At 37.4% G+C, this 26640-nt stretch overlaps 2 protein-coding genes across 7 annotated transcripts in view; both read right to left on the bottom strand.

Moving 5' to 3' along the window:
- Nucleotides 1-1943, bottom strand: part of LOC127430223 (A-kinase anchor protein 1, mitochondrial-like) — a 38453-nt gene extending 36510 nt beyond the window's left edge. For 2 of the 4 annotated variants that reach the window (XM_051679837.1, XM_051679838.1), the window contains exon 1: nucleotides 1804-1943. The gene's annotated coding sequence lies outside the window, so the exon portion shown is untranslated. Of the gene's footprint in view, nucleotides 1-19; nucleotides 107-1803 lie in introns of those variants that run through there. The other 2 variants (XM_051679840.1, XM_051679841.1) reach the window with 2 other exon arrangements.
- Nucleotides 1944-5042: 3099 nt separating this feature from the next.
- LOC127430221 (neurofibromin-like) overlaps nucleotides 5043-26640 on the bottom strand; it is a 174288-nt gene continuing 152690 nt past the window's right edge. For 2 of the 3 annotated variants that reach the window (XM_051679820.1, XM_051679821.1), the window contains 12 exons: nucleotides 26503-26634; nucleotides 25879-26014; nucleotides 25570-25709; nucleotides 24290-24412; nucleotides 22899-23017; nucleotides 22616-22716; nucleotides 18902-19044; nucleotides 18667-18713; nucleotides 16226-16442; nucleotides 15273-15350; nucleotides 11655-11708; nucleotides 5043-8007 (listed from right to left, as the gene is read on the bottom strand). In XM_051679820.1, coding sequence (XP_051535780.1) covers nucleotides 7865-8007; nucleotides 11655-11708; nucleotides 15273-15350; nucleotides 16226-16442; nucleotides 18667-18713; nucleotides 18902-19044; nucleotides 22616-22716; nucleotides 22899-23017; nucleotides 24290-24412; nucleotides 25570-25709; nucleotides 25879-26014; nucleotides 26503-26634 — 1433 coding nt within the window. In that variant the 3' untranslated portion in view covers nucleotides 5043-7864. The remainder of the gene's footprint in view (nucleotides 8008-11654; nucleotides 11709-15272; nucleotides 15351-16225; nucleotides 16443-18666; nucleotides 18714-18901; nucleotides 19045-22615; nucleotides 22717-22898; nucleotides 23018-24289; nucleotides 24413-25569; nucleotides 25710-25878; nucleotides 26015-26502; nucleotides 26635-26640) is intronic. The other variant, XM_051679826.1, reaches the window with a different exon arrangement.

Raw genomic sequence — 26640 nt, 5'->3', positions numbered from 1 at the left:
TCATAATAGTAATACCTACACAGATAGAAGCTCTGTATCTCGAACGCGTTTCAAAGAGCCAGGCCGACCTACAGTCACATGCTTGTCTAGTGTTTGCATATGTCTCCCTCTGACACATGCGGCTGCGTGAAACGTGGGAAGTCCTCCTGAAATCAGTCCGCCGTTCACCTTCACGAGGTTAAATCAACGCACGTGAAATTAGCAGCGCTCTTTCTTGACATATCACGGACTGACCGCGCGCGTGCTGTACTGTGGCCGTTCGACCTTGAGAGAGATGTAGATAACGTAGAGGGTCACCGTAGTAATTCAACCGCGCAACACGTTAAACACACAAGCCCACTGAGCGTAGGCTCGCCGTAAGCGGCTTATTTGAGCTATTTATAATACAAAATCAAAACTCAATTCACTCGCGAACTTAAGGGGACTCATGAGCCGTTCCTATCGAACGCGTATAGTTTGATCAGCGTCTCGCGCAGGAGCCCCGCTTTTTTAGACGCCTTGCCAGGCTAAAAAGAACATCAACGTGAGTCTCGAGACACCCTTAGCGGCCCCTTTACACGCAACCCAACTGTGCTCTTTCGCAGTCTGCTGTTGGAGGAGAATTGTACACCGGAGATCCCGAAAAGTGGAGTGCCATGCGCTAGCAGTGCACGCAAAGGCACATTAACGCTGCAGCGAAGTCAGTCATATAATCCACGATCATAAACGGTGCTTGTCGTGGTTAAATAACCATGCACCTCGCGCCAGATGTCGGTTTTATTTCGCCCTACTCCCACCTCGAGGTGGCAATGCATGCTGCGTGTGTTAGCAGTCAGGCTAACTGTCCACTGCCGCTATTAGGAACGACTATGTGTCCATTTACCCTATGCTAAATTATAACAGAGTGTCTTAATCTTCTGGCACGAATGAGACCATGTTAAAATATGCACATAATTGGGGTGATTTAAAAAGGGGAGCATGAATAACCAGTTAGCGAGGTGATGTTGACCTACACTGCGCGTAATGACGCGTGGTAGGCCTAGGCGCTGAATGAATTACAACCTCGTCCTGCAATAAGCTCTAGTTATGCCGTCAAACAAGTATCTTGGCTTTAAACACTCAGCCAAACAGATTTCACGAGGGTAACCCTCCACCACGTCGTCCTCTTCCTTCAGAGCAGCCCTGAATTATCCATGAGTTCACAGAAACCGGTTGGTACATAATTCAGCTGGATGAAGGTGCGAGCTGATTTAGTCAGTGACACATTTAATATGTGCCAAGACAAGAGAACAAAGCTGGAACAACTCAAGTGGTCTTGCATTTTCCAATTACATTAATTGAGTCACCAAATGACCATAATGACTCCAAATGGCCACACGTATTACTATGAATTGGAACCAAATGGAAACCCAAGTGACAAAGGCTGGCCAAATAGTCGACATTAATGCATGTGCAAAACATACTTGCCACCCAGATGGGCTGAAAACTCGTGGAAATGAGGCGACCCACAGCATATGCCAGTTAGCCACTGTGGCTAAAGCGTTTCAGAAGCCATGGTTAGTTAAGTAACGGTGCGCTTTACGTAGTGGACATCACTGGTGCAATGGCACACACAAGTTGTCGGTTCAATACAGGTGAAAATCCCTTTTAAAAAATCCACCAAGAACGGCGAGATGGTATAAGTGAGCTTGGATGTGAAACAGAGGGCAACATAAAACATGAATTAGCAGATAGACAGGCGGCTAAAATGGGCTCCCTCTCTGCGCTATCAGCTTCAGCTATTCAATATATGGAGTCAAAACAACACACACGGTTTATACTCACTGTGTTTATGCGTCCTTCGCACCGCCACCGTGAACTGTCTCGTATTATATTAACGTTACGTATTCAGGTCCCGGCAAAAACCAAACGTGTCCCCCCCGGCTCAGTGTGTGTGTCTCGTCTCTCCTCCCCACGTGTTGACCGACCGAACGCACACACTAAAAACAGAGACGCGTCAGCTGATCAAATCCCGCGAGAACTCCACACAGTGGAAGGGGATAAACTCTCGCAATATTACATTGGTCTCAGCTTTGGAGTTGCTAGATAGCAAGATAGATTGATTTAGAAAAGATAGCTTTTGGATTTGGAATGTATTAAATGTTCAAATGTTATGTACACGTGTATGATTAAAAAGTGTACGTCAATGATGATTATTTGAATGGCTTTGCAATGGAAGCATCATAAAGTACAGTACAGTATGTAAATACATTAATTTGGTACTACATGCATGTTATAATAGGCCAGGCTCGAAATGAAAAACTCTGCTCCGTGCTCCATCTATCCACTAAGGTTTCCTTGTCCCAGAAAAGGTTGAAGACTTCTGACTTGCAGCATTAGCTGCTAAACTCTGGCAAAGCTTTTGTCACATTTTGAAAGATCACAGTTTTGATTAGTTTGCATGGTTGTGGGTTTGTTGACATGACTTGACAAGCAGTGTGACAGGTTACACCTAAAGGGATATTTCACCCAAAAATGAAAATTCTCTCATCATTTACTCACCCTCATGCCATCCCAGATGTGTATGTCTTTCTTCTGCTGAACACAAACAAAGATTTTTAGAAGAATATTTCAACTCTGCAGGTCCACACAATGCAAGTGAATGGGTACCAACATTTTGCTAAAAATATCCCATAAAGTAATCATTTTATAAAAGTAATCCATATGACTCCAGTGGTTAAAGTTCTTTTTTACTATTAATTCTCCTTCCTGCCCAGTAGGTGGTGATATGCACAAAGAATGTGAGTCAACAAAAACAATGTGAAAGTGAAGGTTGAGATTTAAAAAAAAAAAAGATTAAAATGTTGAATGAATTATATATTTATATATATATATATATATATATATATATATATATATATATATATATATATATATATACACACACACACACACACACACACACACACACAGAGAGATAGAGAGATAGCAGTTTAGCATGATTACTCAAGGATAAGGTATTTGAGTGATGGCTGCTGAAAATGGGGCTTGTCTAGATTTGAACAAAAGTTACTTTTATCAATAGTGATGGTGCTGTTTTTACATCAGTAAACTATACTTTGTGATCAGTCGAATGCCACTTTGGTGAATTAAAGTACCAATTTTCTTCAGAAACAACTAAATCTGTGCATTGTTCCAAACTTTTGGCCACCAGTGTATGTGTGTGTGTGTGTATATATATACTTTTCCTTTAATTTCTCTTCTCAAAATCTCTAGATTTTAAAATTAGTGTCCATATTATTTCAATTACCCTAGTGTAGTTGTTGTCCGTCATTATGGGGACTGTTGTAATTAGTGGTCAACCAATAGTGGATTTTGCAGATACCGCTAACTAAGATGGTGGGAAAGGCCAATAACCGATTAACTGGCCAAAAGTTTTTAAAATAAATTTATTGAATGTTAAAAATATATGTATTTTGAATGTCTTTATTATGACAGGCACAGACATAGAGGTTACAATATTCCAAAATGAATTAAATCCCAGATGCATCTTATTTTTCAACCAAAATTCCAATAATAACATGAAAAAATTAAGATTTGGTGCATAACACTGAATTTTAACTATAAACAAGCCCAAAACACACTGAGCACTCATATTCTGAAAAGATGAATACTTGGCCCTGTTACAAGGATCTATATTTAGAGTGAACCAAATTAAGCTTTTTATTGCCTATACATTCACAAGATTAAGGGTTATATGTATCAACAGATGAGGTTTAATGAGAAAGGTTTATTATTATTCACAAGATATGAAGTTGAAGATACAATGTATGTGCTGACGGGGCACATTTCCGTTTAGTCGCATTTTTCTTTGCATGCCCTCACTTCAATTAAGAACACTTGATTATCTAATCAAAATAACTAAATATGCATTGAAGTGAGGATAAAAATATGGCTAAATATTGGCAATGATAAAAGATTTAGATACAACAAATCCCTCCAGTTTTTATTTCACTTCTAGAGGCTGCTGTTATACTGTAGAATCCTCCAGTGCAGGCCCCAGAGAAACAAGGAGTAATAATAAAAGAAATTTTTTTTTTAAACAATCGGCATAGATTTTGGCCGATAACGATATTTCCAAAAAGCAACTAACGGCACCGTATCATTAAACCGATATATCGGTCTGCCTCTAGTTATAATCCCTGTGGATTATTTGGCTTGAAAAGTAAAATAGTGACACATTCACAATGTGTGGTTGTTCATGTCTAACTCCCAGGCTTCTATTTGATGTGTTTACATCTGGCAGACTTATTTTTTTAGGTTGTTTGCTCATCTGCCATACTTCTATAAGATGTTTCTTCTTGGATGTCAAGATATTCAGCAGATGTTTTGCAGATGTTAATTAGAGTGCAATGCTTTTCAGATTTAACGCTCCTAAATAGACATCTCAGAGATATACGTGTGCTATCTGGGTTAGAGCCGATTTCTCAAGCAAATTTACCAATACAAAACCAATCCCAGATAGCAAAACTGAGACATCTGAGAGGAAACGTCTTATAGACCTATTGCAGTTGAGCAAACAACCAAAAAATACATCTTCCAGATGTAAACACAAACATCAAATAGACATCTGGGTGATGTGCATGTGCAATCAAGATTGTGATGATTTGAACTTTCAACTCAATTTACTTATTTCATAATTAAGCATTATTTGTCCACATTTTGATGGATGCAACACCTTAAATGACACCTACTTACCTACTGAACATCATTAGTCCAGTTTTCCCCTCTATTCAAGTCATTAAAAGTTGGCAAAGTTAGTCTGCTATTTTTGTGTTCTGTTAAAGTTGATTCTCCTTAAACTGAAATGGTGATAATATGGTAGTAACTAAGTATTGTCATCATCCTGTATAAAATGTATGGTCTTCCCACAAGTTGCTTTTGGGCCTCCTTTGGGGTAGTAGAATTCTGATGCAAGTATCTTTTTTTGGTATTGGACTTTAAAACAGTTAAGGATTTTTGAACACCAAGAGCCTACTGAGAACTATAGTGTAACAATTGATTCCACACATTGGAAAGCATGGTAACATAGTTGAAGGAAACTTTTATTACGAACACTGGTATAATTAAATTGCCATGTTATACATGTACAGCAACTAACCGCTTTACAAAAAAAGCAAGTAATACAATATCACATATATTTACACTTGTATTTATATACCTTCCAATTTTACACAAACATATTTACAGGTGACAAATGCAATTAAAAATGTGGTAAATGCATTAGACACACAGCTTCAATTACATAATATTAAACCATTTTTATAGTCTGTTTAGGATGAATATGCGAGACAATATAATCACATATGCAATTTAAAAGGCTTGGGGACATGTCATATCTAACTGCTGCCACAGCAGCTGAGACTGTGCCTTTTAATATCATCTTAAAGTATTTAAATATCAGACATTCTAAGGACACATCTGATTGGTCAGTTTTAGATTGGTATTAGCAATGCAGCATCTATAATTCAAAAGTTATATTTAAATTATTTAGAGTAATGGATGTAAAACAAAATTTAATTAAATAAAAAAGTACATTTCAAACACTCAATTGGGTCATTGACATTCCTTCATACTTTCAATATGTGCTGAAACACACCTGTAAGTTTGACATGGATTGGTGTTAAATTCACCATTACAACATATAAAGCAGGAAGAAACAATTCAATACCATTTGAAGATTTGTGTTTGATCGTAACAAAACGTGGGATTAGAATTCACTGTAATATTTAGTGCCCTAAAATGACCGTACACAAGTCAGTATAAACATGTTTTTGGACATACAAGATAGTTTGTAAAACAAACAAAAAAGTCAAATAAATCCGCAAATTAAACAGAAAACACATTGATTTGGTCCCAATTCCGATACCTCTGGTTCTCACAGATGTGAAAGCAATAATTTTTTTCGGAGGAAAAAAAAAAAACCTATCTAAAATGTATGCAAAAAATATTCTGTCCTCATCCATTTGGTAGGTACCCTTTTTTAGTAATACACATTTCCCTTTAATTAGCATCTTTACATAGAGCAAACAACATTTACAACACTTCCCCTCCCAAAAAAACTAAAACTAAATATTAAATGAGACTGAGAAACATGAATCAATTTGTTACTAGGTACACTACCATTTCTTCCTTTAAGGTTTGACAAGATTAGCTGGTCAAGTAAAGACAACCAATGCAGAAAACAAATATTGCACACACAAATCACCCACTTCATTGTGCATTAAATAAATTGTGAAGCCCTGTTAATAGCATCTTAAACTTAAATGGCATATTTTTGTTTAATTTCGCACTGAAGGTATCTCTCACCTCTCATTCACAAGAACCAGTTTTTGGGTGAAAGTTAAACATTGAATCCTTTGTTACAAATCTATGTGAGAACTGTATGGAAGAAATTATTATTTAAAGGCATACAACATACTAGACAGACATAACAAATATACAAAAATGGAGTTCACAACAGTTTCCCCTTGCAATACTTCAGACTAGTCTTTGGTGCAATGTTACGATGTCAGTGTGTGGAGGGATTCGGACTCTTGTGCCACTGCTTATGTGAGGTTACAGGGGAAGGTAAAAGTGTGCACAGATACGTTCTGATCAACACACTTCAATGATGTGCAATTTGTACACACACATAGTGTTCAACAAAACAAGACAAAACATATTGCACCACTGTGAGACGTTAAAACATGTTAATTTTAATGCTTATTTGTTGTGTTTGATTGGGGTGTTTTTGGAAATGGCACTGAATGGCACTTTAATTCAGTCCCCATTACTGTACATCATCGAACTGTAAACAAAGCATAAATTCCATGGTGAAAAAAAGACAGAATACTAAACAGACTCATCTGTTTCTCTTCTATAATCTTGTTTTGACGACTTCTGATGATTATAATAACGATCGCAAAACAAATTCTTCATGTGATTTTTTGAGAGGATTATCTACATTTACTGAAAATTTCAATGCAACAATATGATATTGTTGTATTGGATGGTCACATGGTACTGTTTACACTGTAGCAACATATGGACATATGGTATCTGTTAAAGCCGCAACACGTTTTCAATAATTAGTACCTGTTTTTCCCTTAGCAAGGTCTTGCCTATTTTACAAACTATACACAGCTGAAAACCCTGACAAAGGCACACAATGGATAAAATAAGAACCCAAAACATGTGATCATTTTTAGTCAATAGTATAGTACACATATACTCTTTCCATATATACACCTGGTTGGGATCGCAATGACTTTGGATCACAATCCAGATTTCAAGCCTGTGGATATCAGGTTGTCTATGGACAGGCTGCGAGTCCATCCCAAGAGTAGGTCCAGGACTAAATGGAAAAGACCAGAACGATGAGGTTGAAAGTCTCCACGCAGTAAGTATTAGTCATCTGCTTGATGTAGTGTTTGATTAAATCTGTTTCTCATTTATGTGTTTCCTTCAAACATCAATGAGGACAAAATCTCAATTTGTGCAAGTTGCAAGATGAAGAGTGGACACCTCCTGGTGCACTTTCCAAATGGTTTGGGAGCTTGAATTGGACAGAAATGTGCAGATGCGTCAAATCTAGCATTCGAATGTGGCTGGTCCCAGAACATTTGTCAAAATGATAAATGTTCTGGAAATAATTCAAACTCCTCTGCAGGTATTTCGGAACGCTTTAGTTAAACTGGCATCCTTATGGTTTTCTTTTAACAAAACAAAAAAACAAAAAACTAATTCAAAAACAAACTCAAGCGGTTCTTTGATGCAGGAACCTTGTTAAACTGGATGACAGAAAACAAAGGATTCGTGGAGAAGTACGATCGCCACAGGGCGAGTGGAAACACCTCAAATCTTCTCAGACGATCTTTTTGATGCTTGGCCGTTTGAAGCTGCCTGCACTGCGCTGTTTCTGTACCTGGCTGGCTGACCCATGTCGTGCTCGCCCGCTGGTGGAGAGACTTGAGGTGGGAGGAATTTCAACATTCTCCTTGTCAATGCCTGCGGAAGAAATAATGTAACACCCCTGAATCATGACCTTACAAGCACAAATGTTGTCTATATTTATCTTATTAAAAAAAAAAAAAAAACTTGACTTGATGTATATAACATTTACATAATTTCTTACATTTTAAATGATAACTCTAAAAGTGTATTTTTTACATTACTGTATAAAGTGCTCAACAGACTGTCACATGGAGTCTAGCTGCAAACTCGGTAAATACAAATAACAAACAGTAGGTGTCTCAGTGTACAAAGCTGTCACATGTGAGAAAGCCTGGATCCTGTGAGTGTGAGCGTTCAAGTCTAGCAAGTCTAGCTATTGAAAGACAAAACTTATCTCATGATACAAGACACTGTGATCATTGTAATTTAAAAATGTCGTTGATCTTGTATTAATATTTAGATTATATCAGCATATCTATTCTTTTAAATTTACATTCATGACTATAACAAAGTGAACTATAAGACTTTTCACATTACGCTTAACCCTGGGTTAATGTCTTTCAACATTTCACACTTGCAATTTTAAAAGGGGGCTAGTGCCATAATTTAACCCTGGGTTATTGAGCCTTGCTCCAAATGAACCCTGAAATACAGTGCCACAAGGCAGTGTGAAACCAATGTGGTGCTGTAATGGTGACCTATTTAGCAACACACAACCAATCATAAACTGCCTCAGTGTCTACCTCATATAATATTCAGGCACGTTGTAGTCATAGAATCACATGATGTGTTTTGTTTCAGTGTCTTATGAAAACATTTAAACATGTCGAATACTGACGACGAATGTTCCCCTGCATTTTCTTTGTTGGTTGGATGGTTTTCATAGTATGTTGAGGACTAAGGGCAACTAGAGTGGATTTACATGGCAACATATCCACAGATGGACAAGAAGTTAATAAAAAAGGCGACAAGTTCGTAGTATGCTGTACAAATATATGTAATGAACCTTGTAAATGTTCAAGTAAGAATATTAACCCAGGGTTTACAAGTAGCAGTCGATTAAACATAAATTTAGTGCGATGAATTATATAATGTATTAAAAAAAAATTATGTAACTAATCATGCCCTCACCATTTTCCTACCATCATAGCAATTCAAGTTTACATTCAAGTTTTTGTGATTCCTAGTCAGCAGGGGGCAGTAAGTGCAACTCCAGCTGTATAGGCAACGCATATCTGTACAAGCAACAAAACCACACAGACAGCACAAGATATGAACACGTTTTAGCATTCGAACAGCTGGACAGGGCGCAAAAGCAGGGTCTCGAACCGTGTTTTCTATGTTTCAAACTACATTTAACTTGACTCAGCACCCCAAAACGCTGCATTTACGATGCAGTGCAACCAAAGTGAGATGCTCCAAAAGCATCCGTCTGATGCATGTGTACATTAACAAGTCCTAAGAAAAGTCCTTATAATAAACGTATCTCAAACAGATTGAGGAATTCAATTGCAAAATTAATTGCTCTGGACTATAGACCAATGATAGGCTTATGTTCAATGATATGGAAATAAAAAATATTATTGTCTTCTAAAGCCATTTTTTGTATTGTATAAATTAACGTTTTACTCGTCTGCCACAAAAATGTAATGCTTTTTTAATTATCTAAATTGGTATACACACACACACACACACACACAACCCCAATTCGGAAAAGGTTGGGACAGTTTGAAAAATGCTAATAAAATCAAAAATTATATTCACCCTTTGCTATATTGAAAGCACTACAACTACACATTATATATTTTAACCTGTGTATTTCATTGTTAAAAAAAAAAGTAAAAGAAAAAAAAAAGTTCAGTAATTTCAAATCAGATGATTGCAACACGCTCCAAAAAAGTTGGGACAGTCGAGTGCTTTCCACTGTGAAACATCACCATTTGTTCTAATAACACTTAAGCATTTGGGCACTGAAGACACAAGTTTGTTAAGTTTAGAAAGAGTAATTTCCCCCCATTCATCCATTATGTAGGTCTTTAGCTGCACAATTGTACAGGGTCTTCGTTGCCGTATGGTGTGCTTCATAATGCGTCACACATTCTCAATTGGAGACAGGTCAGGACTGCAGGCAGGCCAATCTAGCACCCACACTTTCTGCTCACACAGCCATGCACTTGTAATCCGGGCAGTATGTGGTTTGAAGTTGTACATGTCTGTCTGCATTCATGGTGTTCTCACAAATGTGCAAGTTACCCATGGCATGGGCACTGACATACCCCTGGCTCATACAGACACTGGCTTTTGGACCTGACGCTAATAACAGCTTGGATGATCCTCTTCCTCTTAAGGAAGGATAACACAACGGCTGTGTTTTTCAAAAAAAATTTTTAAATGTGGACTCTTTGGACCAAAAACAAAACACAGTTACACTGTTCTACTTTCCATCCAAGATGAGACCGAGACCAGAGAAGTCAGCAGCGTTTCTGGACAATGTTGATGTATGGCTTCTGCTTTGCATTGTAAAGTCTTAACTTGCATCTGTGGATGCAGCGGCGAGTGGTGTTGACTAACAAAGGTTTACTAAAGTTATCCCAAGCCCATGTTCATGATATCCATTACAGATGAATGCCATTTATTAAGACAGTGACGTCTGAGGGATCAGAGATCACGCGCACCGAGATTTGACCAGATTCCTTGAATCTTTTAACTATATTGTGCACTGTAGAGGGTGAAATGCCCAAATCCTTCCAATTTGTCTTTGGGGAACATTGTTCTCAATGTGCTGGATTATTTGCTTTAGCATCTCTTGGCAAATTGATAAGTCTTGAACAGTCCTGGTTCTTGAAGGACTAGGCTGTTTTTGGAGGCTTCTTATACAGTATACAGTACTATGACACAACTGCCTCACCTATTTAACATCTGTTTCACATCACCTTATTTCAACTCGCCAAATTGTTATAGCTTAAATTGCCCCATCTCAACTTTTTTGGAGCATGTTGCAATCAACTGATTTGAAATTACTGTACATTAAAAAAAAAAAAAAAAAAAAAAAAAAAAAACTTCACAAGGTAAAACATCTTATAATGTGTAGTTGTAGTGCTTTCAATATAGCAAAGTGTGAATATAAATTACAAATCACTCATTTGTTTTTATTAGCATTTTTCATACTGTCACACCTTTTTTGGAATTGGGGTTGTATATACAGTATATATCCTTAGCAAAATATTAATGTGTTTAATTCGATTAATTAATCAGCATATCATGTAATTAATTTGATTTAAAAAAATTAATCGATTGACAATCCTAATTTTAACCTGCAATATATGATTATGCATTGTGTCATGTATACTGTCTAACTGCAAATGTAAATGTACCGAGTGTGAAATATGGAACAAGACAGCACAGGATACTGTTAAACCAGGGTTAAAAACAACAAGTGTGAAAAGCCCATAACAATTCTTTTAAAACTTCATATGTAATGTCCCATTATATTATTAGGTAGTAGTTGTTTTTCTGAGTGCTTGCTTAACACATGGCTCTTGTGATCTCATTTTCACTCTTCTTGTAAAACCAGCCCCTCTCGCTTTGATCCGATAGCATCCTCTACTACTGATTCCTGGAGCAAATTTACAATAAACTCTCTCAGATCAGCTGTGAATGGCAAAAACTGCTATTTTCACACAACGGAGGTTGATGAGTACCTGGAAGGACGAGGTGGGGTGGGAATACGGCCGACTTAGAGCAAGGCAGACAGGCTTCACACAGAGAGAGTAGAAAAGAAAACAAAAAAGACATGAGTGACACATTCACAACTCAAACGAGGACAGGAAGGACAGATGAATGGAAACAGGAAATCAAAATAGAAATGGCAGCTCATATAAATAACTAACTTATTTTAATCTTAACCACCAACAAAAGCAGAGTTCTGCTGAAGAGTGAAGCTAAGCAGTAATTGATATTTAGGGCTGGCCAATATACAGTTGAAGTCAGAAGTTTACATACACTTAGGTTGAAGTCATTAAAATTCATTTTTTAACCACTCCACAGATTTAATATTAGAACAATATAGTTTTGGCAAGTCGTTTAGGACATCTACTTTGTGCATGACACAGGTCATTTTTCAAACAATTGTTCACAGACAGATTGTTTCACTTTTAATTGACTATATCACAATTCCAGTGGGTCAGAAGTTTACAACTGTGCCTTTAAGCAGCTTGGAAAATTCTAGAAAATGATGTCAAGCCTTTAAACAATTAGCTTCTGATAGGTGTACTGAATTGGAGGTGTACCTGTGGATGTATTTTAAGGCCTACCATCAAACTCAGTGTCTCTTTGCTTGGCATCATGGGAAAATCAAAAGAAATCAGCCAAGACCTCAGAAAAAAAAAATGTGGACCTCCACAAGTCTGGTTCATCCTTCGGAGCAATTTCCAAATGCCTGAAGGTACCACGTTCATCTGTACAAACAATAGTACACAAGTATAAACACCATGGGACCACGCAACCATCATTCCGCTCAGGAAGGAGACACATTCTGTCTCCTAGAGATGAATGTAGTTTGGTGCGAAAAGTGCAAATCAATCCCAGAACTAAAGCAAAGGACCTTGTGAAAATGCTGGAGGAAACAGGTAGACTAGTATCAATATCCACAGTAAAACGAGTCCTATATCGACATAACCTGAAAGGCTGCTCAGCAAGGAAGAAGCCACTGCTCCAAAACCGCCATAAAAAAGCCAGACTACAGTTTGCAAGTGCACATGAGGACAAAGATCTTACTTTCTGGAGAAATGTCCTCTGGTCTGATGAAACAAAAATTGAACTGTTTGGCCATAATGACCAACGTTATGTTTGGAGTTAAAAGGGTGAGACTTGCAAGCCGAAGAACACCATCCCAACCGTGAAGCATGGGGGTGGCGGCATCATGTTGTGGGGGTGCTTTGCTGCAGGAGGGACTGGTGCACTTCACAAAATAGATGTTATCATGAGGAAGGAAAATGATGTGGATATATTGAAGCAAAATCTCAAGACATCAGCCAGGAAGTTAAAGCTCGGTCGCAAATGGGTCTTCCAAATGGACAATGACCCCAAGCATACCTCCAAAGTTGTGGCAAAATGGCTTAAGGACAACAAAGTCAAGTTATTGCAGGGGCCATCACAAAGCCCTGACATCAATCCGATAGAAAATTTGTGGGCAGAACTGAAAAATCGTGTGTGAGCAAGGAGGCCTACAAAAATGGGCCAAAATTCCAGCGACTTATTATGAGAAGCTTGTGGAAGGCTACCCAAAAAGTTTGACCCAAGTTAAACAATTTAAAGGCAATGCTACCAAATACTAACAAAGTGTGTGTAAATGTCTGACCCACTGGGAATGTGATGAAAGAAATTAAAGCTGAAATAAATCACTCTCTCTACTATTATTCTGACATTTCACATTTTTAAAATAGTGATCCTAACTGACCTAAGAAAGGGAATGTTTTCTACGATTAAATTGTGAAAAACTGAGTTTAATTTAATTTGGCTAAAGTGTATGTAAACTTCTGACTTATACTGTATATTGAATATTCACAATACAGTACATTCGTGGTGACTTTGCTGGTGTTATAAAATCAAGCAACATTGTGAGTATAGCAATGATTTTAATACGATTTTTATTTAGATATTAAGTTCCCTGAAAGAAGTTTTCCCTCTCCTTGTTTTGTAAGTATGAGAGTATGGAGGATCAAGTCTGTAAATATTAAAAATAAATAAAAATTATAAAATAAATATATTTCCAAATAAATGTGAAAACATAAAAAGAGTACATAGAAATTATATTTCAAGTCTGTAGACTTGCATTTAATATTGTGAACCACAAGATGTTACTGTGACTTCCAACCTACAAAACATGCCCTCTCATTACCATATGGACAAATGCATAAATAAATAAATGTGGAAATAAATAAATATAAAATTAAATAAATTTGGAAATATATAAATGTGGAAATAAATACATGTGGAAATAAATAAACTTATAAATATATAAGGAAATAAAAGTATAAATACTCTCACTTTTGAACATTTATTTCTATTAAAAAATTTTTTTTTTTACATTTATTTGAAAATATATTTATTTATAATATTGGCAGAATTGGTCCTCCATTCGAGAGTGTGTTAAGTACATTACCGTTCAAAAGTTTTTTCTTTTTTTTCACATTTTAGAATAATAGTAAAGTCATCACAACTATGGAAATATGGGAATCAAAATCTTCAAAGTAGTCAGCCTTTGCCTAGATTTTGCAGAAATGTGCTCTTGACATTTTCTCAACCAGCTTCATGAGCTGTCACCCTGGGATGCTATTTAAACAGTATTAAAGGAGTTCCCATCTATATGCTGGGCACTTAGTGGCTGCTTTTCTTAATTATTTGGTCCAAGTCATCCATTTCAAAAACTTTTTTAAAATAAACTTTTAGTTTTTTAATTAAATAAATCAATATGGTGGCACAATTATATTTTTGTCTACAAAACTCATTTCAAACATTTAAGCATATACCTTCAGATCAAAAGATTTTTAAAATCATGAGAAACATTTCAGTCAAGTAACCCCAAACTTTTGAACGGTAGTGTACGTTATAAAAATGTTATATTAGCTCCTCTGATTTAAACTTCAATAGCAAAAGTGGCAACTGAGTTGGTAAGTTCGGTTAATTTCTTTGAATTCTTTACAATTGTACGTTTCAATGAACTGAATCTCTGTTCAAAACATTGATTTAATTATTCGTTTACATTTGCAATAAATAGCATTCCTCCTTGTGTTTATTTAGAGAATAACATGCCATGATTACTTTTAAGTAGATTTTGCTGCATTGTAATTCTTGCATTAAACATTTAGAATTTTTTGGCTACAATGGCTCTTTCGTCAAAATTATGATGCCTCTGTATATATATATATAAAAATTATAGCAAATGCATAAATAGATAAATACTGAATACCATAAAATAAATAAATAAAATAATAATAATAAAAAAAAAAAAAATTGAGAGATAATGTATTAGCTCAAAATGCAGATTAAATTGATATCACAGTAAAGAAATTAGTGAGAAGGAATGTGACGATCACTTAAGGGTGCTTGCTGGATGTCAACTGACTTCCGTTATATATAAATACCCCTGCTACGAATGTACACCCTTTAATGGCCAATTAAAACGGAATATTATCACACTGCCACCACTGAAAGAAAGTAAAAGACAAGAAATAGGCACTTAAATAAGTTACCACAGTTCGCAAACTATAGAACTGGACATTAATTGCCCAACACAGCTCTATAGTTTAGGTTTGTACCAGCTGTTTTCGGTGGCACCTCCTCTGTGGTTCGTGGATGGGAGAGAGTTGGGGACCGTCTATAAACTATAGGGCCCTCTGAATCGACAGCACATTCCCAATGAAAAGAAGACAGAATGCAGTGAGGTTAATGAAGATACAAACGCAAAGCAAAGGTGTAAAATGCACACACAACCTCAGTCAAAGCCCTGTGTATTCTATTCTCTGTCTTGGTCTAACACGCTAGCAAAGCCCAAGAAAAGTGTGAACTGTGAGCTTAGTTGACAGAGGCGCTTTTAGAGATCTCAGATATGAAAGAAGATAGAAAAGCGCTGACAACCATGAATGCGGTAATGTTCTGCGTGTTTAAAAACAGCAGCATGACTACAGCTGTTACTGGGTTGTTATTTAATTTTTTTAATGGTGGGGATGTCACAATGACTTAGAATTTTCATTATTCACACTCACTTTTGTTACTAATTATGTTTATATTATATGAGCAAAATGTGTGCATTGAAGAGGTAGTTCACTCAAAAATGAAAATTCTGTCATCATTTACTCATCCTCAAGTATTCATTTATGATTTATTTTCCCCTCTGTGGAACACAAAAGATGATGTCAGGCAGAATGACTAGCCTCAGTCACCATTCACTTCCACTGTCTGGGAAAAAAGATGCAATGAAAGTGAATGGTGACTGAGACTAACATTTTGCCTAACATCTATTTATGTGTTCCAGGGAAGAAATAAAATTATATGGGTTTGGAACAACGCAAGCATAAATTAGTAAACAATGACTGAATTTTCATTTTTGGGTAAACTATCCCTTTAAGGGAATGACTACCGACTACCAATCTAATGCATTGTGTACGTATATGTGCATGTGCACAAGTGAATTAGTAAATGTTTGTATGTTTGTGTGTGTGTGTGTGTGTGTCTTTGACATCACGCTCGAATGCCGGAAGTGAACACTGACCTGGTGAGTGCTGTGAGGTGGCGAGTGATGTCATGGAGTTGGAGAGGTTGAGATTCTGAGTGATGCTGAGCTGGCTTTGGACGGTGGGCGGATATGGAGAGGTGGGTGTGCGCAATGACTCCTCCCCCCCTTCTTCCTCGATCCCGGGAAGGTAGGTGTCAATCAAAGCATCCAGAAACTTGACCACGAGTTCGGCATAGTCTGGAATTTGTGTTTGCTTTTGGAGAGATTAGGAGTAGGCTCATGTAAAGGATAAATTAAAGACAGCATTTGTAGCATAATAAAATTTTAACTGGTCCCTCAGGTAAAAAAAAAAAAAAAAGTCATGACAACAAAGTTGTTATATTGGATCTAACTTTATTTTAATAAGACTAGTAAGCGATTTTATCACACTAAAATTATGTTAACACAATGTTTACGTCTTGTGGCTATACTTTTGAAATAGTGTGTATTTTAATGTTTATGGATTGGCCCTGTTCTCTTCCATTAAATGTGCCTTAAGGAAAAGTTCACCCAAAAATGAAAAATCTCTCATTATTCACTTACCCTGATGCCATCCCAGCAGAACACAAATGAAGATTTTTAGAAGACAGAGCTCTGTCAGGTCCTTATAATGCAAGTAAACAGGTGCCAGCACTTTGACGGTCCAAAAGTCACATTTAGGCAGCATAAAAGTAATCCACGCGACTCAAGTCGATCAATGAATGTCTTCTGAAGCAAACTAATAGGTTTATGTAAGAAACAAGTAAATATAAAGATTTTTAGAAGAAGACAGAGCTCTGTCAGGTCCTTATAATGCAAGTAAATGGGTGCCAGCACGATTTTAAATTTTTAACTTTAAATCAGAGCTTCTGTCCAGAGCTCTGATGCTGTCTGAAATGGCCGAACTCCCGCGTGACATTCTTCTGTTGTAAATAAGCACCACTTCCAAATTCTTGCGTGAACTTGCCGACGCGCTTACGTCATGCAACATCTACGTGATGTGTCAACTGCTGGCAGGAAGCGCTTTTTTTTTTTACCCAATTTTGCAATGCCCAATTCCCTATGCGCTTTTAAGTCCTCGTGGTCGCATAGTGATTCGCCTCAATCCGGGTTGCGGAGGACGAATCCCAGCTGCCTCCGCATCTGAGACCGCCAACCCGCACATCTTATCATGTGGCTTGTTGAGCGTGCTGACACGGAGACATAGCGCGTGTGGAGGCCTCACTCCATCCACCGCGGCAACCAAGCACAACTCACCACGCGCCCCACCGAGAACGAATCACATTATAGCGACCACGAGGAGGTTACCCCATGTGACTCTACCCCACTCCAGGGGCGGTAGCCAGCGCCTTTACCACTGAGCTACCCAGGCCCCCGGCTTATTTTTTACACAAACATATCGATTTGCTTCAGAAGACATTCATTGATCGACTGAAGTCGCATGGATTACTTTTATGCTGCCTAAATGTGACTAATGGACCGTCAAAGTGCTGGCACCCGTTTACTTGCATTATAAGGACCTGACAGAGCTCTATCTTCTTCTAAAAATCTTTAATTGTGTTCTGCTGAAGAAAGACAGTCATACACATCTGGGATGGCATCAGGGTAAGTGAATAATGAGAGAATTTTCATTTTAGGGTGAACTATTCCTTTAATGTAACCACGATTTTCATCATTTTTTTTCATAGAGCAATAAGTCAAAATAATTTTTGTCAAACATTGTCAAATGCTGTTAACTGAGCTGACATTGAACTTGTAACATTTCTTTAAAAGTCAGTTAGCTTTACTAAAGAACTTTTTTACATATCCTAAAGAAAATGTGAGTGGTGCTTGTTCATGGAAAATATACCACCATGATGCTAAGGTGTTATGGGTGGTTGTTAAGGTATTGTTAAGTGTTTAACAGGGTGTTCTAGGTTGTTGCCTACTGGCCCAATTCAAAAGAGACCACCTCAAGTGTCTATTATTTTCTGCTCCACAGATAAGGCTCAGGTATCTCCCTCAATGTAAGTTTTTTGCCCATTTGATCATCTAACAGGTGAAAATCTTTAACATAATTGCTTAGAAAAGCAAAAGAAAGCAATAGTTCTGGGACGGTGCTATTAGATGTGGCTTCATTGTAGAAATGTCACTTATTATAATGACCTAGACCTGCAGGTTTTGTGTAGTCAAAACACTGCCACTGCACTGATTCAATGCCCTATTGACAGTCAGCAAGACTGAATAGGAAACCCCTTGAGTATTAAGGGAGGAATACATATGCAACACATCCCTGCCATTCATGCCTTTTTAAAGCACACAGCACAACTCTGGGAGAGTAACAGGCAGGACACAGTGGATGGTTTAGGGAGATGTTTGGGGAGGCCGTTTTGGTCAATAAATCGAGAAAACCACAGCACAATGAATTTCCTCACTGTACTTCATTAGAAAACAACATTTATCGGTGCAGTTAATCATACCTTAGAGAAGGGCCCGGCAAACCTCCAGAGTCCATTGAAACCGAAGCCTGTGAGTGAAAGAGAGGTGACAGAAATAGAGAGAGAAGGGGAGGAAAGTTTAAGTGAAATACTGTGAACAAAATCTCATTATATGATGCAAAAAAAGAGATGGTGGAAAACAGCCTCTGACAAGAATATAAATCTGAAAGTAAATAAATGATTAAAGAGAGAGAGAGAGAGAGAGAGAATGTTTTACTCTGTAAGCAGGACGGCTGGTACTGCGGAGGAGACTCCTCATGATACACCACGTTCTGAATGATGCCGTGAACGGGGTTCAGGAGGTTGGGGTCCTGGCACATGGAGAGGACGGTGCTGATCTTGGAGTCCAGCAGGTTATGACTAAAGCCGAAACGACATAAGCAAAATGAATGTCATGTCAGGATATTACCAATACCAAAAGTATGACATGGAACTGGATGTGGAAAGCAAGTGTTATTTTATGCATTTTTGATGAGAAGATGAGAATATGAGGAGATGTGTTAATGTTTAATGTTCTGTTATGTTGGTATTTAAAAATGAATCTGTTATGCTGAAGTTTTGGAGGTTATCACCATTGTAGTGAAGAATGACACTTGTGCTTAGGTTGAGGATGGACTTTCACTTTCAAGTGATACTTGATTTGAGTGCTGCTTAGCTCTTTAAGCAGTTGCAATTAAACTGATAGTGCAACAGTTTCACTGTCCTTACACTTGCTCACCTGGGATTTACTAATGATTGCTAAACTAAATTAAGTTAGACCAACATAAAAAAATTAATTGAATAAACCCTTAGTAAATTAAGTTTGACAAACCTAATGAGGTTGAGTTCAAACTACTATAGTACATTGATTTGACCTAATCTAACTAAATTATGATGGCTCAATGAAACTGACTTAATCTGAATGAATGACATTAAAATGCTTGTAAAAACGTTCTCAAATTTAATTAAGGGTCATGGCTTCATTTTTTGAGTGGCCGGTCTAGTGTAGTTGTTTACAATTGGCAAGCAATGCTGCAACCAGTGTCAGAAATGTTCCAGCCGTTTAAGTCAAATACTTCAATTTAATTAATTCTATAACACAAACTCTCGAGATAATTTATTACCTCTTACCCTAAGAATAAAATCAACATCTACTGATATTTAATGCCATAATATGTATAACTCTTGACTATAATCAAATATTAAGAACTATATCAGCTTTTACAAAAACCCCCCCAGAAGAATTCATTACGATGTTATTCATTTTTATTTTTCGTGGCATTTTTGCCGCAAGCCCCCTTTAATTCTGACCCTGGTTGCAACTTGGTGCATTAACAAAGAATTCAACTGATGTGTGGTCACAGGTGTACATAAATTTATTTAAAAAAATTATTCATTAAGATAGACTTAAATGTATTATTATTACTGATTTATTATAATTCCCTTAATTACAGGCATTCTTGAAATGAATTACAATGTGTCACTAATGACAGTAATGTCATTTCTCTTCTATTAATGCTTCAGAAATCCTTCATAATCACAAAATTAGAACAGGCTTTAACTAGTACGCAGGCATGACACTGTTCCAAATTATTGTATGCATCAAGAGACTTCAATTGAACATAAATGCACATATAACTATGTTAGTTAGCAAGCAAGCATTTTAGATAGGTAACATTTAATATTTATAGCCAACAGTGACAATTAGCTATAAAATGTTACATACTGAGAAGCTGACTCAAAGTAAGTTTCGCTTTCATCTTGGCTCAAGATGAACTTATATACCCATAATGTTTATTTATCTCTCCAAAAGTTCTACCAAAAGTGTACTTTTTTATTTTTTTTTATTTTTTTATTAATTTCGTTTTATTAATACTTACAATAATAAAGCAAAAACATATATATACTCCACGAGTTCCCGTGCTTTGGATTTTTAGAAGAATGAGGCATACTGTATGATCCGACCCCTAAGAAACGCCTTAAGTGCCTCCCAAGCCACGCCCACAGAGGATACTGAGGACCAGTTGGTCTCCATATAGACATTGATTTCAGCCTTTAACATTTGTTGGAAATCAGGATTTTGAAAAAGTGATACATTAAAGCACAAACTATATGATTTATTTTTCTCTGTATGTGGTAACGCCTCTAAACTCACCAGGGCGTGATCTGAGACTAAAATGTTTCCAATTGAGCAATCAACAACAGATGAAATGATGGACTTAGATATAAAGAAAAAAAATCTATTCTAGAATAAATCTTATGGACTGATGAAAAAAAATGTATAGTCCACAAAAAAAAAAAAAAAAAAAAAAAAAAAAAACTCCACAAAACAAACTCCAGCCAATAGGAGACATAAACACAAGGAACATGCAGATTCCTCCACAACTGTCCCAAAGGAGTGTTATTCCACAAAACAAACTCCAGCTGCTAGGCAGAGTCAGCACAAAAAGAAACAAAAAAGGTATCAAGTTTCCTCAGACAGTCAAGTGAATGTTCAGTGAGTCAAGCTCACTTGGAGGCAATGTGAGAAACACACCATGACTTCCTCAGTCCATTGATTTTATGAAAGACATCGCTTGTGGGCATGTAAATATTTTGCGGCCATCCTTAGTATCCATTCTCAATTTGGCCGGGAACATCAGCGCAAAAGCGATCCTCCATCGATGCAAGAGTTTCTTGAAGGAGAGTTACTAAACAAAACAAATTCCAGCCGTTAGGCGGAGCCAGCACAAAAAGAAATAAAAAGGTGCCCAGCTTCCTCAGACAGTCAAGTGTATGTTCAGCGAGTCAAGCTAAATTGGGGGCAACGTGAGAAACACCAAATGGTTTACTCACCCCATTGTCTCCATGAAAGACAATGCTTGCTGTGGGCATGTAAAATATTTTGCGGACATAATTAGTATCTATTCTCAATTTGGCCGGAAACATCAGTGCAAAAGCAATTTTCCGCTGATGTAAGAGTTTCTTGCATTCCCTGAATCAATCACATTTCTCTCGTCGAATTCACAAAGTCTGGGAACAAGAAAATTTTGTGGTTCTTCCAAGAAAGCTTTCCCTTTACTCCTCGCCTCACATAACACAAGATCTTTATTGGATGATCTCAGAAATTTGGCCAGAATTGATCAGGGCCTGTTTCCCTCAGCGGATCTCTGAGTCGGGACCCTGTGAGCTCGCTCGATTTCCAGCTTATAGCCTGTTATGTCGAGCAGACTTGGTAAGAGCTCGTCTAGGAATTTCACCATATCTCGGCCTTCCTCACGCTCAGGAATTCCAACAATTCGGATGCTGTTTCGCCGATTACAATTTTCAAGGTCTTTCAACTTTTCCTAAATGCATTCCAAAACTACTTTGGTGGCTAGTAGGTTAGCAGCTAATTCCCTCTCCGATGACTTCAGATAATTTATCCGTTTCTCGACATCTGTCATTCTTATAACCAACTCAGAGAATTTCGCCTCCATGGAAATGATCGATCAACGAATTACCGCAAGATCCTCCAAGTCCGCTACGACCTTCGCCAACATTACAGCAGGCTGGACAGCTGACACTGAATTTCTCCAGCTGCACTATCCAAACCGAGTCCCTGGTCTGTGGCCCTGTCTGAGGTATCAGCTTGAGCACAGAAGTGTCTTTTAATATCTCCAGAGCGCAAGGATTTTGAATTCTTTGACATGTTGACCTCTTAGAACAGTTATGTAGCAGGGTGTATCGAATCTCACCGGTTTAAGACACAAAAATAATTAAAAACTAGCAAAGTGCACAGAGCTCACTGTTCACATGTCCGACCCTCGCATGGTGCCACGCGACTCTCAAAAGTGTACTTTCTGTTCTCTAAAAAAATCAATGCAGGCTAGCATTCAACCCTGAACCTCCTCAAATATTTTTAGCATTGGCACCAGACTAATAGATCTCAGCTGGCTGTGATGTATTGGTATGAAATATGGCAGATACTCACACTACAGGAAAGACCTTGGGGAAGACCACACTGGCCTCAGCCAAATACTCGTACAGGATTCGCTGATGAAACTCATCTGTAGTGTATTTAACCAGCGTCGCCTGCAATAAAAAAGTTTAAAAAAAATTGTGGGGGGGGGCGGGGGGGGGTTTAATTATACAACATTAAGTATAGAATAGTACATATAGTTGGTCCAAGATAGTTGGTCATTTAAGAGCTGTTGTTTCAACAGTATACAGGTTCGAGGTTAATGAGTGAGGATGGAACAGTATGGAGTACGCACCAGCACAGTGAGGAGCAAAGTCTGTATCTTTGGGTCTGTGAGAACTTTCTCATCCAGGAGAACATTTGATTCAGACATGGACACTTTGCGTAAGTGTGAGTTGGCTATGCGTTGGGTTTCTGGAATGAAGAGCAGATGTAAGTATGGTAACATTTCTAACTTTCAATTCTTATATATGAATCAACAAGTTTGCCTGTTATGTTATCCATATGGTCTATGAGAGTGGTTCTCAACTGGTTTTGCTTCGGGACGCAAATTTTACATTGGAAGTCAAGTGGCGACCCACTATAGTAAAAACGTAACCTGTATTTAATGTATCCTGAGTCGCATTTCCTTTTATCTTGCATAGTTTTGTTCATGGTTTCCAAGTATAAGGGCATGCATCAAGTAACATTATTTTTGTTGTTGATGTCAACAACAAAATCTACAGGATGTTTTCTCTCCCCCCTTTTAAAAATTGAAGAGCATATTTATTTATAGGTTATGAGCCCATTATTATCCCGTTTGTTTCCTAATTTCAAACATCATTCAAACAGAACATACATATTACATAGGAGGAAAGGCTCCTCATAACCATGGTTAGGTCAATGTAGCTAGTCTTAAATAATAGTAATAATAATAATAAATTATAGTAGCCTATTGATGAACAAAATACTAGCCGAAACACATTTTGAAACTTTAAATACAACTGCCACTGTTGATATAAAAATGAGGTCTAATAGATTCTACCTATAGCTTATTTCATATGAAACAATAACATTGTCAAAACATAACAGTTACTTTTACTCATGTAAAATTGTGAAACTTTGTAAAGGTGATGATATGTAATGATTATTTTATTTTTTAGCGAATAACACAGTGTTGCTCTTTTCCTCATCAGTGCTGTTTGGCATGTCAGGGCTGCCTGTTTGATGGGTTTGACTTGACTTCCTCTGTGATGCTTTAAACTAGAAACGTCTTACTAGAATTGAAATGGGTCACATCAGTTTTAAGGTCTGCAAGCCGCAATATTAAGGGAAGGCCGGCTGTTGCGCGCACGCGTCAGAGAGCAGAGGAGATCATTAGCGTGAGCTGGTTACGTTACGTTAAGGCAAAAGCTTATCGCACCGCAAAAATATCACAGTGCAAATGATGAAGCCTTTAGCTGAATGCGAGCTTATCATTAAATCTCTTAATTATATATTATACTATAATTAAATAATCTCCATCACTTGGGCGGCCGCCGAAAAATCATTGTTCTTTCCCTGCTGTCCGCGACCCATTCCGAATAGACCTGCGACCCACTTTTGGGTCACGACCCACCAGTTGAGGAACACTGGTCTATGACATGTTTATGTGTGTGCATCAAAAGCTTATTATGTGGCTGAACACATACTCCATAATACACTCACCGATCTCATAGTCATTTTCAGAAACCCGCCTCATCTTTGGAGGAGTAGTGATGCCTGATTCCATATCTGGCCTCTTTGGGGCTTTTGAGTCAGAAATGAGATGATCAAAACTCTTTCTGGTGCCTGGGAAAACCACAAAAACACAAGAAAAGTAAAATGTTAAAGAGGCTGTAAACAGTTAGTCTTCAACCCAGTTTACACCTGGTATTAAGCGTTTTGGGTGATCTGATCACAAGTGGTCAGCGCTAAATATAGGTCTAAACGGCGTCTAAAATGTCTTGTGATCGGATAACAAAACAAATAAAAACATATGGAGGTAGACAAAAACGCATGTGACCACACCGCATTTGAGGTGTAAACGATAATCCGTCCTGAATGCGTCATGGACAGCAACGAAGCACCACCCCTCACCTGTCAATCAACCGCTGCACTAAAACAAAAGTTTAAACTTTGCCAGTTACGAGTGGCTTTAAAAGAAAATAACCATCCAATCGGAACATTTGGAAAGCGAATACATACACAAGCACAACAACTTCACAGATCATCTTCAGTGTGTCTGATTTGAACATGCAGGGACACAGATGACAAGTACACACATCTGCAGCTCAGGTTAATACAAGAAATCCACAAAAATAACGGATAATTCTGCAAAAAATGTTGCATTTGTGCTTAGATTCCACTTTAGATGCATCTGTGAGAAACAGCGTGCTGGTTTTATTTGCGCTTCTTTGTCTTTAATGAATTTTTACAGTGTATTATGATGCAGTAACACACTGACATAGTAATTGATGTCGTCTCTGTAATCAGAGACCCTCCCATTGAAATACGATCACAAGATACACATTTAAGTGACCAGGTGTAAACAGCAATGTCTTCAATTCACAGTTCCTTTGATTATTTTTCTTCTTTTACCAAGCATTAATGGCACACTTAAGCAACAAAATTAAATTAAACTGCACGTGTAGTTGACGTAAAATACTATGGGCAATTTTTGAATAATTATAATGAATGCAGTTTTTATGACCTCATATTTATTGAAAGACTATACTGAATATTTGTACCTCTAAAAATAATTTGTCACACAACAGGACCATTTAAAATCAACTAGTTAAGTAATTTAAATGTTAAAAAAACTTATGATATCTTAATATGCAGCCTCCGGAGAAAGAGGAACAGACCCAATGACTTATTTAAAAATTCTGCTTTATAAACAAAGAATCCCTGTTTCTTTCTCAGGTACTTCTTGTTTAGCCAAAAGCAGCCATCAAAACTGTTCATACCAAGTAATTTCTTTGTGTTGGCCTGTGACGGTTGGCCCATATCCACACTCATGGACTTGCGTGGGCGAAGGCTGGTCTGGCCCATGGCTGAGTACTGTGGTGTGATGCTGCGCTCTGATACTTTAGGAGAAGCCCAGGGCCTGACACATAAGGGAGTGCGAGTATTTAACAACCAACAAGTAATAATAATAATAATAAAAAAAAAAAAAAAATCAATACAGTATGGTTGGAACAGCAAATGCATATCACAGGAAGAGGACAACAGGAAATTCAAAGCTGCTCGGTGAAAAGTCAGAGAAATGATCTCACCTGCATCCAGCCTCGTTGTCGTACACCGAGTATGTGTCCATGGGGAAGTTTTCCATGGTAACATCCGAAAGCAATAATGACTTCCTGTGCTTTAGACTGCAGCGGCTCCTCACTTCCTCAGATACTGTGAGCAAAGCTGTAAAACAAACATCAGAAAACAAACAACTATCACATAACAAGCTCTAAATGTCTGGTTCAGTTTGGATGTTTAATTTACTTTTTATTTCAATCATTTCTTTTAGCGTCAGTTTAGATTTTCAGTATATTTATTTTTTATTTTCGTTTGAGTAATTTAGGGCTGACAAAGTTAGTGCGTTAACTGATTTCTCAGGGCCATCTAATGTTATCGCTATCTAGTGGCATTTTCATTTTCAAATGTAATAATATACCGTGGATGGAAAAACTTTATAAAACTCATTTTTTTTATTTAACTTCTGTTAGTTTTGAAGCCATTAAAATCTATTTTACTTGATTTTTATTTCAAAAAAGTATTTTTGCAAATAATATTAGTATTCATTTCTATTTCAGTTAACAAAAAAAAAAAAAAAAAGAGCTTTTTCATTTCAACTTTTCATTTTAGTGAACAATAACACTGAGTTCAAGGTTACGTTGCATTTCACTCACCTGCCAGATAGGCCACACTCTGTATGTTCACCTCAAACTTGTCACAACTGCGGTGTTTCCCCACCAAACCCAGGAGCGTGTGAAGGATACGAACAGTTCTGGCCACCGTGGTGGAAGAGGGATGTCTGTATCCTTTAA

The sequence above is a fragment of the Myxocyprinus asiaticus genome, chromosome 39, assembly GCF_019703515.2.
Source record: "Myxocyprinus asiaticus isolate MX2 ecotype Aquarium Trade chromosome 39, UBuf_Myxa_2, whole genome shotgun sequence".
In the NCBI taxonomy this organism is placed as follows: Eukaryota; Metazoa; Chordata; class Actinopteri; order Cypriniformes; family Catostomidae; genus Myxocyprinus; species Myxocyprinus asiaticus.
This window is presented reverse-complemented; position numbering and strand designations above follow the sequence as displayed.